The sequence below is a fragment of the Eupeodes corollae genome, chromosome 1 (genome assembly GCF_945859685.1).
Source record: "Eupeodes corollae chromosome 1, idEupCoro1.1, whole genome shotgun sequence".
NCBI lineage: Eukaryota > Metazoa > Arthropoda > Insecta > Diptera > Syrphidae > Eupeodes > Eupeodes corollae.
In genome coordinates, this window is record NC_079147.1 from 70531424 (window position 1) to 70548282 (window position 16859).

The window sequence follows — 16859 nt, forward strand, 5'->3', positions numbered from 1 at the left end:
TGTTTCCGATATGTCATTTAGCATAGGCAAACTATTAACGTTACGTTCTCTTTACGTCGCGGTTGAGTAACTTAAAAGTGCTGCCAAATTTTAATGTACATAAAATATATAACACAAATTGGGGCATATTAATTGTCATATTTTAACTAATGTTTAAATAGAATTTTGCAGCTTCCTTTTGTTATAATCAGGTTTGAATTATATTCTATGACATTCATAGTTCAATTTTACTTGAACCTATACAAAACACGCTTTGTAGGAGGAAAAGTAATAAAGTGCGGTAGCTGGCGTGTCAATACCCGTGATTTGTTGGAAAATCTATCAATAGTATAGGGAGGTTTTGACCGAATAACAAAAACAATATCCGCAGTAAGAATAACACCGATAAAAGTTAAAGTAGAATCTTACTATGGATGGGTTTTTGACATTTATACGAGTCTCGAATGGATCTTGTGTAATTTCGTTCTTAAATGTTGGTACGATTGTTGGATTTGGATCTCGATGGCTGCGTTCGTTGAGTAGTTCTGCATTTGGAATTATGTATGTGTTTTCCATTAGTTAAAAAATCAATGTTACTGTTGCTATTATTTAGTTTTGTTAATGTTTAAGTTAAGTTTTTCTTAGTTTCCATCAAAGGTTTATCTCAGTTTAGATTAAATAAATCTTTTTAGTGTTTCCACCCCACAAGAAAATTTTAAAATGATAAAATTTGACAGCACTTTCTAAAATGCAAATCTTGTTTCGATGTCTCCATTAATCAAAATCAATGAAGAACTGAATAGTTCAGAACCTTATAAGAATATGCTACCTATTTTATGTGCAATTTTTTTTAATTTTAATTTTACTTAAAAAAAATAATAAAAAGAAGCTGGAATGCGATATACGCATCTTGTCTTGCTAAAAACCTTAACAAACTATTCAGAACAATATTTTGATTGAATACACATATTTGAAGTCAATATCTTTATTAGTTCTCCTAATAATTGAGTTGGAAACCATTTCTTTTCAGTTTTTTTTGCTGTTTTCGACTTTTATTTAAAAAAAAAAAACAGTTGAATTTTGGCTAAGAAATTCAATACAAATTATCAACAATATTTTGCATACATATAAGTTTTAAGTCCAAAACCAATTTTTTATCAAAGTTAAAAGCATTCTTTGAATGTTTTTATTTCTTATATAAATTCATATTAGATTTTTCTAATAAAATTCAATACAGAATAAAAACATTTTAAATTTAATACGTTCAATTATTCACGAGATATCAAGGATCAAACATCAATTTGTACCAATTGAAGACTGTCTGTTGGATTTTTATAAACATTTTACTGAATATCAAAAACAATATTTTCTATTAGATTAAAATTATTTTGAACATAATATTTAACATATTGCGATCGACGCCAGACACGCTTTCAACATCATGAATGTACGAACTTTCCGAGGAGCTAACATAGATTTGGACCACTACCTCGTTGTAGCCAAGGCAGCACTCCGGATTTCCAGACCCAAGCTAAAACAGAAGGTATAACGTCGAACGGCTACAATCGTCAGAGATCGCCAAATCTTTTTCCGACCGAGTTACAAGTACCTTCTCTGGAAGTTCTCTGCCGCCAACACAATGTATCGAGTACCAGTGGCAACATTGCCAAGATGCAATCAGAGAAGCCACCTGGGTTTCAAGAAACCACCAACAAGGAACCCTGGTTTGAAGGAAAAAGAGAGGGCATGAGAAGCGTGCGGTCGAAAATGTTGAGAGGTTTTAAAGCAGGAATGAAGTTCGAAAGTTTTATAAGCAGGTGAAACGAAATTCACAGGTACATAAACCTAGAACCGAAAGCTGCAAAGACGAAAGTGGAAACATCATAGTATAACCGCAGTCAATGCTGAGGATATGGAAGGACCACTTCTGCAGACTATATAACGGCGACGACGAACTGAATTCAACTGTCAGGCAGGATGATCAATTCAACATAGACGACGAAAGCCAACAATCCAGTCCTCCCGACTTAGACGAAGTAGAGATTGCCATATTTAAGCTGAAGTCTAATAAAACCGCTGGATCGGATGGCTTGAATATTACCGAGCTCTTTAAAGCAGCTGGAGATAAGTTGGTTAGGAGCATGCACCAACTTATCTGTAAGATATGGTCGGAAGAAAGCATGCCCGATGAATGGAACCTCAGTATTGTTTACCCGATCCTGAAAAAAGGAGACCCCCTTAACTGCATATACAGGGACGAGCTGTATAGAGCCATGTCTAGTTTTGGCATCAAAACTCGTCCGTTTGTGCAGGATGACCATGGAGAATTCACGCTGCTCTATAAAGGTTGGAAACAACTTTACAGAACTTTTCGATTTCAAAAATATCGTAGACAAGGTGATGCATTGTCATGTGATTTTTTTAACATCGTACTTGAAAGAATAGTGCAGAGCTCACACATCAACACTAGAGGCACTATCTTTCAAAAGTTCTCCAATTACTAACATATGCTGATGACATTGACATAATCGGAAGAACTCAGCGTGATGTCAATGGGGCTTTTGTGAGTATTGAGGCAGAGGCGGAAAAAACGGTTAATGAGGGCAAAACAAAGTACATACTGTAGTCAAGAAGGGCATGCAACACCGACGTCTTGGTCAAAACGTCACCATCGATAGACGTAACTTTGAGGTAGTCAAGGACTTCGTCTACCTAGGCTCCGCTGTAAACGCAGAAAACAACACCAGCGCTGAAATCAAACACAGAATAACTCTTGCTAACCGTTGTTTCTTTGGACTAAGAAAGCAATTGAGTGATAAAGACGTCTCTGGAGGGACCATAGGGTTTCTATATAAGACCCTTATCATCCCCGTCCTGCTATACGGTGCAGAAGCATGGACTATGACAAAAGCGGATGAAAGCACCTTGGGCCACTTCGAGAGAAAAGTTCTTCATGTGATCTACATGCTGTACATCGACGTAGACTTAGACAGAAGGGTAAAAGTCCAACGACTAGGATGGCTGGGTCACGTAGAGCGCATAGAAACCAATGCTCCGGCCCGAAAAGTCTTCGAATCCACACCCACAGGACAGCGCAGTAGAGGAGGACCGCGGATCAGGGGGCGCGCACAAGTGGAAAATGACCTCACCCAACTTGGAGCTCGAAACTCAGTTTTTTGATTTATACAAAAAAGTTGGTTGATTTTTTTTTTAAATTATTAAAAGTACAAACGTATACACACACAGACATCTCTCTAAAAATGTTTTATTTAAATTCTAGGGACTTTGAAACTTCGAGAAATGTAAATATTTTCAGTTCGATATTTTCATCGTTTGAAAATTCATTGTTTAGAAAACAGTTTGTTGATTTGTTTCTACCAATTTAGTGTGACGTCAAAATGTATGAAAAAAAAACTTTTATTTAAGGCTTTCCTGCATATGTCAATGACATCTTTTGATATCTCTGGAAGTTTTAAGATACATGACAGAAGAATGTCATTATGGATTTTGATCCTATGTACCTGGAAATGTCGAGAAATTTCGAAACTTTCAATTTGACAAATCAGAACGATTACAGTAACTTCGTCGCAAATTTTGTAAATTTTAACTTGAAGCACACAAATTTGAAGAGTGCTTCAATCTCCATTTAACACAACATGTAAATAGATGCGTTCAAGCTCGTGTTGGATAGAGTATTCTGGATATGTGAACTTTAAGTTAACTTATTGCACGAACAACTTTATTTTGTTCACAAAAAGAAGGCAAACATTTAAATTTCAAGGACCAAAATTATTGTAAAACAACGTTTTTAACTAAGTACCAGTGGCGTGATGGTTAGTGATGCGTATAGGACTGTCATTCCAAAGGTGTTGGGTTTAATCCTTGTGCCATCTATGTCATCTCAAGTTGTATTCATTGGTACTGTCTCTTGAGAAGAATTGAGAAATTCTACAAGAGTAATTCTTGTCGTGAAAAGTGCTTTTTCAAATTATTCGGTCGGATTTGGCTACAGCTTAAACTTTATCCCTCACAAAATTACTCGCGCACACGTATGCTTGAGAGTTGTAAGTCACTTAGCCTTAGTTCTCAACGGACTGTTGAGTCACCTAATTTGTTTTAAAAGTTTTTAATGGATAATTCCATTGATTTACTGAATTTTTATCAGCAAATATAAAAAATCAAAATCGATTTTCAAGTTCTTTCAAATTCAACCAGATGACAGAACGTCAGATACCCAAATATATCAGAAATACTTGAATACCTTTGGGTCCGCTGTTTTTTTTATACGTAAAATACGATTGAACGCAGTCATTGTAGTTTATATTGACTTTTACAGATCTTTGGGTTTAAAATCCAAAAACATATTAATTTGACGTTCTCGATATACCTTGAGTCATGGAAAGTTGCTAAAATCACTCCATTTCCAAAAAACGCTAAAAGAGATGAATTTAGACCTATTTCGGTATTGCCATTTTTGTCGAAATTTTTGAAAGGCTCCTTCAAAAGCAAACGTCTTTCTATCTACTAACTGACTGTTCAGCCCTTATCAATCTGGATTTCGGAAGAAACACAGCTTATTATTGCACTTTTAAACGTTACTGATGGCATAGAAAAGCATTAGAAAAAGACGAGGTTACGTTTCAAGTTTTGTTGAATTTTTCAAAAGCTTTCGATTCTGTTAATCATGTCAATCTATTTAGAAAGCAAAATTTTAATTTTTCATTTAGTGCATTTTTTTCTTACTTAACTGATAGGAAGCAAGCAGTGCAAGTTGGTGACGTATGCCACTTGTGTACCACAAGGTTCCATACTGGGCCCTCTCTAGTTTTCTGGTCATGTTAATTATCTTCCATCATCATTAGTCAATTGCAGCTCTCAGTTGTATGCTGATGACGTTCAGATTTACTTCAGCTGTGCACTTGACCTAATCATGGAGCATGGAGCTTTCTGCGTCAATGAAGATCTCAAGAGAGTGGCAAATTGGTCTTATCTTGAACCCAAAAAAAATAAGAATGTCTTGTAATTAATAGAAAATCTCTTGAACTTTCTTATTTCCAACCGATTGTTCTGAGCAATGCTCCAGTGGTTACAGTAAAGAATCTTGGTGTGACTTTTAATCGTCATTTGACTTGGGATGATCATATAAATGGACTCGATATTTTTTTGAATGGTGAAAGCTTTTTGGGCCTGCTGTCAAAGTAATAAGCGGCCTTACATTAAATACATTTTCCATATTTTGTCTGTCAGCTCTTAAATAATTTGTCATTTGAACCAATAAAATAAAACTCATTATATTTTTACAAAAGTTTATTTTAAAATAAATAATGTTAAATCTGAAAATAACAATTCACTGATAAATTAAATAACAATTAAATGTGAAATTCATAAGTACCTAATTACGTACTCGAAATTAATTTAAAAAAAAAAGAAATTTTCCAAAGATATGTTTACAGAAATGCATATAAACACTGACCATACATAACAGTACCAATAAACTTATGATTACAAATTCTAAATAAAAAATATAAATTCAAAATTTGTCTGACTGAAAAAGAAAAAAATAAACTTATTTGTATCTTATTCCTAAAATGAATATAAAACAAAACTCCGCACCATTTATTGTTTTCGAGTAACTTAAAAATAAACATTCATGCTTGAAACAAAGAATTGGCCAAATCATGCAAAGCGCATGCATTAAAGAGATGAAGGGGAGTGTGCAGTTAGATGATGTTACAGACTAAAAAGTGCTCAGAGGTGCATCCCTAGAACCCAGCCTGTCTGGCCTGGAATCGCAAATTTTCCGGTGCATACGGATTTATACCATGATTGAGTTCTAAAACTTTACTAATTATATTTAATTCAGGGATATGTTCAAGTCGGGTACCTGAGTGATAAGCGTCTGCAACACTTTGCAGTTGATTGCTGTTCGCCGATGTCAGCTGCTGTCTATAGAAGTTCTGATTCTGACTTGGGGTCAATTGGTTCAAACCGAAATTGCCAGTTTGAGAATCTTGCCGGAAATGACGTGCCCCATGTTGCCGTTGTTGTTGCTGTTGATTTTCTTGTTGTTGCAAGAAATTGTTAGCTCCGTTCAGAAATGGCAGGCTCTGGAAAGCTTGATAATTGTTTTGGGGGAGGCTTTGAAATAGTGACAATTCTGGTGGTTGTGGAACTAATTGTTCTGACAAGTTTGGCACAAATGGAAGTTGATTTGATGGCTGAATTTGAATAACAGACTGTTGTTGGGCGCCATTCAACTCAAAATGGTTTGGATTTCTGTTTCCATTGTAAGCCTGGTTTCCATTATTGATGCTTACTCCAAAACCATTGTTATTTGCGTTCGGAAATTCATTCGAGTTGAATTGATTTCGGTTTGAATCAGGGTTGAAATTTGAAGGTTTCGCGAAAGGAAGCTGTTGGTTTGATGAAAATCCAAAATTATCTTGAGAATTGCTGGAAGCTGCTACGAATTCAATAGATGGTCGAATCGTGTATCCACTCTTAGAACTTTGTGGTTGATTGTTGGAATTGGTTTGAATAGGTAAACCAGTTTCTTGTGTCGGAATTTGTTGTTGTTGTTGCTGTTGACGTTGTTGCTCGAGGATTTGAAGTTGTCTTCTTATTTGTTCTTGCTGTTGTTTAGCTTGGAGTTGAAGCTGAAAGATTTGTTGCTCCAAGGTGCGCTGCCTTTCTAGAAGGTAGTTATCTACCAAAGGAAAACTAGAACTTTGTTGAGAATTCTGGAATGAAAAATTGAAAAGAAAACGTATTTTAAAAATGATGTTTTACCAAATATATTTAAAAACCAAACCGTATCCGAGTTTGAAAGTTCTTTAACTACCGTATTGGGAAGGCCTGCCTTGGGTTGTGTTACTTCATTTCGTGAATACTGTACAACATTGTGTGTAACTATTGAAGGAGTAGGATGCACTGCTCCAGCTGGGAGTACATTAAGCCTAGCTATAGTTGCTCCAAGCTTAGGAGACACTTCTGGCTTTTTAGTTGTGGAATGTCTTTCAATGATGGGAATAACATTTTTGGCAGCACCTCTTTCGTCTAAATCTACTGTAAATGCTGTGACAAGAGGAGCTGCTTGAATTTTAATGTCATCCTTGGCGACTAGCTCGATATTTTCACCATCCTCATTGTGAGTGGGCCTTGGAGTGGTTGTGGTTGTTGTAGTAGTTGTTGTTGTGGTCGTTGTTGATGGAACTGGCTTCTTTTTCACTTTGGTAATTTGAAATTGAATTTCAGACTTGTTTTCTGAAGAAATCTCATTTGAACGATCAGATGCTATACTTCGAGTTGCCTGAAGTTTATCCGGAGAACTGGATGAAGTCCCATTAAGAGCATCTGGTGACCCTAGATTAACGGTAGCTAAGTTTTTATTTTTTAATTGTTTTTCTTTTCTTATAAATGATATAAGTGGCTGTTCTTTTGATAATTTATCATCAAATGCTGCAGTAAAGAATTGCACTGATGGTGCAATATCAGGTGTTGTACTTTCTTCAAGAATTTCATCAGGTACATTAGTAGTTGTGGAAATTTCAACAACTCTTGCTGGGACTTCGGGTTCTTCATTGTGATCGTTGGTGCTTGATGAGTCTTCCTCAGATGATGAAGGTAATTGGGCTGCTTGCTTCTCTAGTTTATCTATGGCACGAAGAAGAGCTTGACGAACAGTGTTGTCAATATTTTTAATCGATTCTTTGGGTGTGATTTCGTTGTTTTCTGTTGAAGTGTTATTTTCTCCAAGTGCGACTGATGAAAGGATCAAAAGGAGAAAACAAGTGAGGGTGTTCTGAAAAAAAAAAAAACAATTTGAAATTAATTTAAATGTCTATTTATCATATGTTAAATAATTAAGAATAATTGTACTACGAAGATGTCACATTTCGTAGAATCAAGGAAATGGCACTGCCATAAGTGACTTAAATATTTTAATGACAATGGTGATAATGGATGTGTTCAATTTCGTGTTGGATAGGGTATCTTGGATAGATAGATTTTTAGATACCTTGTTGAATGATAAAAACAACTTTCAGCTATTCATAAAAAGCACAAAAACATTTAAGCTTCGAAGCTAAAACTGTTGTAAGATAAACCACTTAATAGATAACTCAAATGATTCGTCGGACGATGATGGATTGATAGGTGCGTAACAATTTAATAAATAAGAAATAACCTTAATCTGTAATCTATATTAAATTTCCTCTTAGCTTAGTTGGAATTCTATACGACTAAGAATTTACTTGCGAAATCTCCGGTCTTAAAAGATTTACGTTTAACAGAAAACTATCCAAACAGAAACGAGGACTATTATGGAATTACAATACCTAGATATAGTTTGGGAGAATTTCGTTCTCATTTCAGAACATCTTCAAATACAACCTCAACTAACATTTTGTTCCTTTTTGTTTACCAACAAACACAAAAAGCTGAAATCAATTTTGAATTTTTTTGAAATTCAACCAATCAGCTGTTCTGTCAGATACCCACATACCCCAGAAATTCTTGGATACCTTTGGATTCCTTTTTTGACATCTCAGCTGTTTTTGATCAGCTTTAAATTAACACGTTAAACACTTACAAAAAGTTATCCAGATACCCTATCTGTCTGAGATTGAACGCAACCAATATGTTCAACCTTTATAAAGGTTTTTTCGTATAACGACATGAAACGTTAACTATGAACGCACCCTTAAATCAATTATCAAACTATTAAAATTAAAAAAATGTTAAAAAAACACTTATTCTGTTAAAATAACAGGTATAACAAATTACTAAAATGTATTACCAAAATGCCTAATCGATGACAGCTCCAGAATGTTTTTATGTCTTTTATGAATCATTTTGACGTCTCATCATTTTTAGCGCTATGACTTGAAGGTTAAAAAGAGACATTAACATGAGGCAGACATTTTAAGAACGTTTAAAAAATGACTGACAGTGAGACGAAATGATTAAATTAAAATGAGTCACCTTAAAAGACTCCAATTTGAACAAAGTTATACATTAAGCAGATTTCAATGGCAGGTTCAGGTGACATAAGTGACAAGGCAAGTTTCTAGCATCTGATTGACCAGCTGCCGAAAAATTGCCTTCCAATTAAGGCAACTTTATTGGAAACTTGACTGGAAAGTTAGTAAGGAAAAGTCTCCCTAACTATCAAGTCAAGTCAACTTATGTCAGAATGACAATCGATCATGTTTTTCTAATTAACTGAAAGTTGAACTTTATTCCCATACGATTTGTTTATTTTTCGCACAATTTTATTTAATATTTTGTGTAAAAGGGTTTCTCGTCAAATTGGAAAAGATATCTCCTTACAATACGAGATGCAAATTGGAATGGAATTGTAGTTTGCCTGAGTAGTGTTTTGTAGACAATTAAGTTTTTGGTAGTTTTTGTACGGTAAACTGAAGCTAAAAGTTAAGGGAAGTAAAGTTCTGGGTTTGATGTTTATGGCACTTGAAAAACTAACTAGTTGACTTTGTCAAAATGTACGTTTAAGGAATGCAGTTGACTGCAAATGAAGTCCCTTATGTTGTCTGAACCTGCCCAATATAAACAGTTTCAGAAATTAAGAACAAATGTTAAAAGTTTCCTCGAGGCTCAACTTGACAGCTTAACAAAACAAAATTTACTGAAATTTGACATCTGAAAGGACACATAATTTCGCAGAACTGAACTTTAATAATATGATTTAATATACAACTAATATTTAAACTCGTTAGAGATAAGTTCACTTGGCTTATTTATTATAATTAAAGGCATTGTAAACAAAAAAATCAAATTGAAGTACCGAGCTATCTACACAGGCCAATTAAATGTTGCTTTCAATTTCAACCTTTAACATCGATTCCAACACACTTAATCTATACGAAAAGAATCCAGTACCCTCTATTGAAAAATAAAAACAAAGAATAAACGTAATATTACATAACCCTGCGGTGACCCATCTAATTGAGTTCTGCCACTTTAGGTGAGTTGGGAGTGAACACTTTTATTATTACTTTACCACGTCTCGGTTACTAAATTTCAACTATTAACTATCATCAACAATCAGCGTTTACATGTAATTGCAATCTTCTGGAGTTCACGCTAGAGGGCGAGATATCTGATACACCAGGTAAATGGATCGTAGTTAAGGTGGTACTTACATGTGTATATTGTTTAGGTACATTAAACATAATTTTTTTCTTTTCATTTCATTTAAAGACAAAAAGAAAAACAAAACGAAACTCAAGCAACTGGTTTATGGAGAGAATTTTGTAATGTATGTTTTTGATCTGAAAAAGACCTTTGGCACTTACAACTCAACTCAATCAATTTTGGATTTAATCAATTCAATTTAATAACTTGACATGTGTCAGTTGAGAATTGTTATGGTCAATACTTAAAATGGTGAAGAAACAGATAAGAAGTGTTTCTTCAAACGAAATCTTTCATAATTTTAAATTTAAATGTAAGTTTTCTATAAGAGAGACATTATTAAGAATATTAAATGTATTTTGCAAATTCATTTAAAAAACCCGAAAAGGTTAAACAACTAAACTTACATACTTACGTTGAATAGTTATGAATTACAAATTTGTTAATAAATTTTAATAAACACAGTTAAAATATTTTGCAAATCACTTCAATCCAGGACAAGGGTATTTGTATTTGTATCAATATAACAATACCAATTTAAATAAACTACATTGACAGTCAATAAACTGACCTATCCATAATCTATATAATTTAATATCAAATATTTATTAATTCAGTAACATAAAATTGAAAATTTAATGTTTATATGTTTTTTTAATGCTTAAAATGTAACATCTAAAACTGTTTTTCAGTGTCAAACATTATAAAATGTTTATTTAAGTGAATAATATACAAACTCTATAAAGACCAATCCTAATTTTAAATGCCTGTTTAAGTGGATTATTAAAATAAAATCGTTAAACAAAATGATATACAAAAACATTTTGGGATGGGCATTGATACGAATTGGTTAATAATAAATGCATCATTATATTATATGTAAATGAAATTATCATATCAAATATTCATTCATAAAATATAGATAGGCTATTCCAAAGTGGGATACACTAATGAATACTTTTATAATTCATAAACAAAAACAACATAAAATTCACATATAGGGCAATGAATCCAGCTGATAGTAAAATAATTCTGCCATTTTTTATCTCTTGAATACATTTTAACTTGTTTTTTTGCATAAAATGAAGTCATAACTTTGACATCAGACATTTCACACTTTAAATATTTTGCACACAGTACAGCTTTCAAAATGGCCATTCAAATAAAGGAGGTGTGTATTTTTGGAGGTAAACTTTAAATTGGCAACACTGTTCTCTATTTTGACACTTCTTCGGTGGTTTGAAGGCTACCAACTACAGAAATGCTCATTAATCCACAAATTTAACAGTGGAATATGTACGCTAGAATATATTATGCAAAATTTTAAACGATTTAGAAGAATGTTAGAGTCATTTTTAGCTTAAAAGATGATTTACCTAATTTTATCCAATTTAAACATCTCAATATCTCTTAACAATTTGTAAAGGGAAATGCCTTAATATCATGAAGAATATGTTTCCTAAGGTGGGTCGATTTTTTTTTGTCAAATTAATTTGTAATAGTGAAATTATGTTGTGTTTTTATCTAAATAGCACACACCTAAAATATTATTCAATTATTTTCAGTGTAAGAGTCCGCGCATCGAGACTTTATTTTTTTTAAATCGTGTAAAATTACGTTTAAATGCAACGTAATCCTAGGCCACTATAATTATAAGATTGGAAGCTTAATGCATACCAATGTATTGTTTTTAGAGAATATAGTTTTTATGTCCCTATTGTCAAATAAAATGTCCGTTTTGTAAGACTTAGAGATAGTTCAAAGCTGTATTAAGCATTATAATATTGCGATTTTTCTAAACGGTGATTTTTTAAGAGCTTCAGAACTTTAAAAAAAAAAAACGCATCAAATTTGCAAAATCTCATCGATTCTTTATTTGAAACGTTAGATTGGTTCATGACATTTACTTTTTGAAGATAATTTTATTTAAATGTTGACCGCGGCTGCGTCTTAGGTGGTCCATTCGGAAAGTCCAATTTTTCGAGCATTTCGGTCGGAATAGCCCGAATTTCTTCGGAAATGTTGTCTTCCAAAGCTGGAATAGTTGCTGGCTTATTTGTGTAGACTTTAGACTTGACGTAGCCCCACAAAGAATAGTCTAAAGGCGTCAAATCGCATGATCTTGGTGGCCAACTTACCGGTCCATTCCTTGAGATGAATTGTTCTCCGAAGTTTTCCCTCAAAATGGCCATAGAATCGCGAGCTGTGTGGCATGTAGCTCCATCTTGTTGAAACCACATGTCAACCAAGTTCAGTTCTTCCATTTTTGGCAACAAAAAGTTTGTTAGCATTGAACGATAGCGATCGCCATTCACCGTAACGTTGCGTCTAACAGCATCTTTGAAAAAATACGGTCCAATGATTCCACCAGCGTACAAACCACACCAAACAGTGCATTTTTCGGGATGCATGGGCAGTTCTTGAACGTCTTCTGGTTGCTCTTCACTCCAAATGCGGCAATTTCGCTTATTTACGTAGCCATTCAACCAGAAATGAGCCTCATCGCTGAACAAAATTTGTCGATAAAAAAGCGGATTTTCTGCCAACTTTTCTAGGGCCCATTCACTGAAAATTCGACGTTGTGGCAGATCGTTCGGCTTCAGTTCTTGCACGAGCTGTATTTTATACGGTTTTACACCAAGATCTTTGCGTAAAATCTTGCATGTGGTCGAATAACACAAACCCAATTGCTGCGAACGGCGACGAATCGACATTTCACGGTCTTCAGCAACTCTCTCAGAAACAGACGCAATATTCTCTTCTGTACGCATTCGTATGGATGGTTTAATGGTCACAATCGCATTAATTGTTTGCTCACTTGGTCGATTATGTAGACCATAAATCGGACGTAAAGTGCGAAGCACATTTCGAACCGAACACTGATTTTGGTAATACAATTCAATGATTTGCAAGCGTTGCTCGTTAGTAAGTCTATTCATGATGAAATGTCAAAGCATACTGAGCATCTTTCTCTTTGACACCATGTCTGAAATCCCGCGTGATCTGTCAAATACTAATGCATGAAAATCCTAACCTCAAAAAAATCACCCGATACTTCCTCCTCAGTGCGGCAAACATTTGATACATTAATTTTGCTTTTCACCCAAAATTAAATATTAGCTTTTGTCAATCAAAGAAAAGCACATCATCCTATTCCTCTAAGATTTTTTGCAGCTTAGTCCCAACAAAATGACAAAAAAAAATGTAACGAATGTGAAGGTCACCTAATGCACTTGTATCAAACACAAATTCTTTCTGTGAAAAATAGCGGTAGGTGCGACCGAGATTAGAAAAGAAGCTTTCACAGCTGCATTACTATCGCGGCGCAATTACATAATCTCGTATCAAACACCAATCGTCTTTCTGATGTGCAAGCGGGAGTTAGAAGTTGCGCTTGCAATTAATAAATAAATTAGCTTCGGCCAAATCTATAGCTTTGAAGGTAAATTGATTAATTTTATTCAGGTATTAACTAAACTTACATGAATTGCTTTTTGATTCACCATTGTTTGTTTCTGATTAGTATTCAATAATACTGGTAATTAGATTAACATGGAAACGAGGAGACAAAGTTACCAGTGCCCTTTATTTGGAAATGTAGGAGATATAAGGGATGATATTTTACCCACCTACGAAGATGCTATATACGGAATTCTAAAAAAGAACCTACAGTTTTAGATATTGCCGTGAGAGTGTCACAAAAAATTGAAATGGTATGGAGAAAATCGTCGCTTCCCACACTAGGGTAATTCAGCTTATAAAAGCGTACCACTTAAAATGCAAAAACCTCATCAAATCCCTTAAGCGTTTATCAGCAGAAAAAAAGAACGATTTCTTAAAACAAAGCAAGGCCCTTTTCGATATTTGTGCGTGTAAATGCAAACAACTTCAACTTTGTTTGCTGTCGAAGAGAAAACAAGGTACCAAAAGCAGAGTGGAACTTTTTGCTGGATCAAAGACAGGAAAGGAAGATGCGTTTTGGAGGAATTGACAGAATCCTAACAACTAAATTAAAACAAAAGTTAAAATAGAACTACTGTTACAAAACCAAAACCTAATACTAACATTAACAAAAATCAAGGTAAGTCTAACACTCAACAACAGGAGTTAACGTGACATTCTCCTAAGGAACTTAACTTTCATTTCATGTTCAAAATTTACCTATTGTGTCAAAAACATGTGACCGTTACGGTATTTCTGACAGAGCGGCTGCTGCAATTGTTTCCTCTGTATTTCATGACATATCTGCCGATTTTGAAGTGGTTGACAAATCAAAAATACGCCGCGAAAGAAACAAAGAACGCAACGAACTACAAAATAAGCAAAAGCAGCTCCATTTACCTGCTCTGTTCTTTGATGGTCGAAAAGATAAGACGCTGAATATTGGAAAGAAAGGAGCAAACAAGTACAAACAAACAGTGATTGAGGAACATTTATCTGTTCTTAAAGAACCAGGTTCAATTTATATCGGCTACGCTACCCCTGATGCAGGAACTGCCAAAAGTATTGAAGCATCGATTACCGAGCTTCTTTTGTCACACAACATTAAGGAAGATGATTTAATGGCTCTTGGTTGCGATGAAACGATCACTAACACAGGAAAATTCAATGGTGTGATAAGACTATTCGAAAAAAGGCTTCTGCGTCCCTTACAGTGGATCATTTCTATGCTATATTTGAACGAATTTCCCTTGGGGCATTTGTTTAACAAATTAGATGGTCCACTGGTCCATCCTCACATGCTGGTCCAATTGGAAAACTATTAGAAAATTGCGAGAAACTAGAAATTGTTATTTATGAAAAAATAGAAAGTGAACTGCCACAAGTTCAGTTTGATGACCTAAGTACCGATCAAAAATACCTGTAGGAAATAACGAATTCAGTTATAAGTGGAAAATGTTCTCATGATTTGGCTAACAGGTCCCCAGGAAAGATGTCCCATGCCCGATGGTTGACAAAAGCGAACAGAATTTTAAGGCTTTATATTTCTGCTTTAACTCCACCAAAAAACCTGCAAGTATTAGCTGAATATTGTGTAAAAGTATACGCTCCGATATGGTTTGAAATGAAAACAAATTCAACATGTAAAGATGGATCTAAAAATTTGTGGACGTTGATTAAAAGTACTCGTTATCTGCCATCAGAGTTGAAACTAGTAATTGATCCCGTAATTCAACGAAACGCCTACTTCGCTCATCCAGAGAATTTGCTGCTATCTATGCTGTCCGATCAAAATCAAACAATCAGGGAACTAGCTTCCATGAGGATACTAAAAGCACGAAATTCACCTTATATAGGAAAACAACCTCGTGTCTTTGAAGTGCCTCCTCTCAATTTCGATGCTGCAAGCTATTGTGAGCTCATAGATTGGCAGCAAGAATTTTACGAACCACCAATTCTTCAACACAACACTAATGAAGAAATAAACGAGGCTATTAGTTCTCAGTGCAACGAAAATCTCATTTTCTTAAAGCTACCATATCACACACAGGCTGTTGAACGTTCTGTGAAAATAGTTACAGAAGCATCTATGACCTTATGTGACAAAAATTCAAGGGAAGGCTCGATACAAGCGAAACTTTCATCCAGGAAACTAATGCCTCGACTTGAGAGTAAACGAGATTTCTTGCCTAGAATATAAAATAAATTATTTCATACCTATTTAAATTAAATTTTGTGATATGAATTACTAAATTGTATTCTATGATTAATGAATTAATAATTAATTTTCAATAATATTTAATTTTGTTCAATAAAATCTTTAAATTAATTATTAAAAACGCTGTTTTTTTCAAAACCTCAGAAACTTCAAAGCCCATGCGCGGGATAAAGATATGATTTAATTTCATTTTTTTTCCGATTATTATTTGTCTGGACTATACACAACATAATATTACTATTACAATATGATCAAATAACTTTTATTTTTTCCCATACAAAATCGACCCACATTGTTTCCTTTCTTTATTTTATTTAATAACTCCCGAGAAGTTTATTTTATTTAAATTTAAAATTATCGATGTCTGTATCTATACTCTAAATTATTCTCATTTGTAAATGGGGTCGAAATTTAAACTTTTATTTCAAATGGTAGATGGAAGACTTTATCTTTATGGGTAGAACCTCAAATGTCATTCGTTTTGTAGGATAATAACATAATTCTATGTATTTAATTGTTTTTTAAAGCTCACTATACGGGGCTCAAAATGTGTGCCCCCTATAGTGAATATCCAAGAAATATAATACTCTCCATTCTACCAAACGTTTTGTTTTTCGTAGTTTAATAATTCTAAACAACTGAAGCCAAAAATCTAGATAAATTTAAATTTGATTTAGTATCATCCTTTTAATGACCTTAAGGAATTTAAACATTTAAATAGACATAATTTGAGTTGAAATCAAGTCAATTTCTTAAGTTGACTTCCTGTCTTAATTTTTAAAATGACTTGTCACTTTTTTTTAAAGCTAAAGTCAATTCACAAGTCATTACTTTTAGTACAAAAGTTACTTTTAGTACAAAAGTACGAAATTGCTACTTTAAATTTTCTAAATTCATTTAACATCTGTACAATTATTTTTATTTAATTTCCACCGGGCACTAAACCCAGATTTAGCTAGATTTGTCACAAATCTTCTTGAAATTTGAAAATTTACCATACAAATTTTAATCTCCCCAAATGAAGATTTCAAATAAAACTCATTGAAATCTACTTGGAAACATTAGT

At 33.9% G+C, this 16859-nt stretch overlaps 1 protein-coding gene across 3 annotated transcripts in view; it reads right to left on the reverse strand.

Annotated features, from left to right (window-relative positions):
- Positions 1-5311: 5311 nt before the first annotated feature.
- LOC129942952 (putative mediator of RNA polymerase II transcription subunit 12) overlaps positions 5312-16859 on the reverse strand; it is a 67010-nt gene continuing 55462 nt past the window's right edge. The window contains exons 2-4 of one of the 3 annotated variants that reach the window (XM_056052117.1): positions 6791-7780; positions 5864-6719; positions 5314-5812 (exon numbers count right to left, since the gene is read on the reverse strand). In XM_056052117.1, the coding sequence (XP_055908092.1) occupies positions 5742-5812; positions 5864-6719; positions 6791-7780 (1917 nt within the window). In that variant the 3' untranslated portion in view covers positions 5314-5741. Of the gene's footprint in view, positions 6720-6790; positions 7781-16859 lie in introns of all 3 variants that reach the window. The other 2 variants (XM_056052116.1, XM_056052115.1) reach the window with 2 other exon arrangements.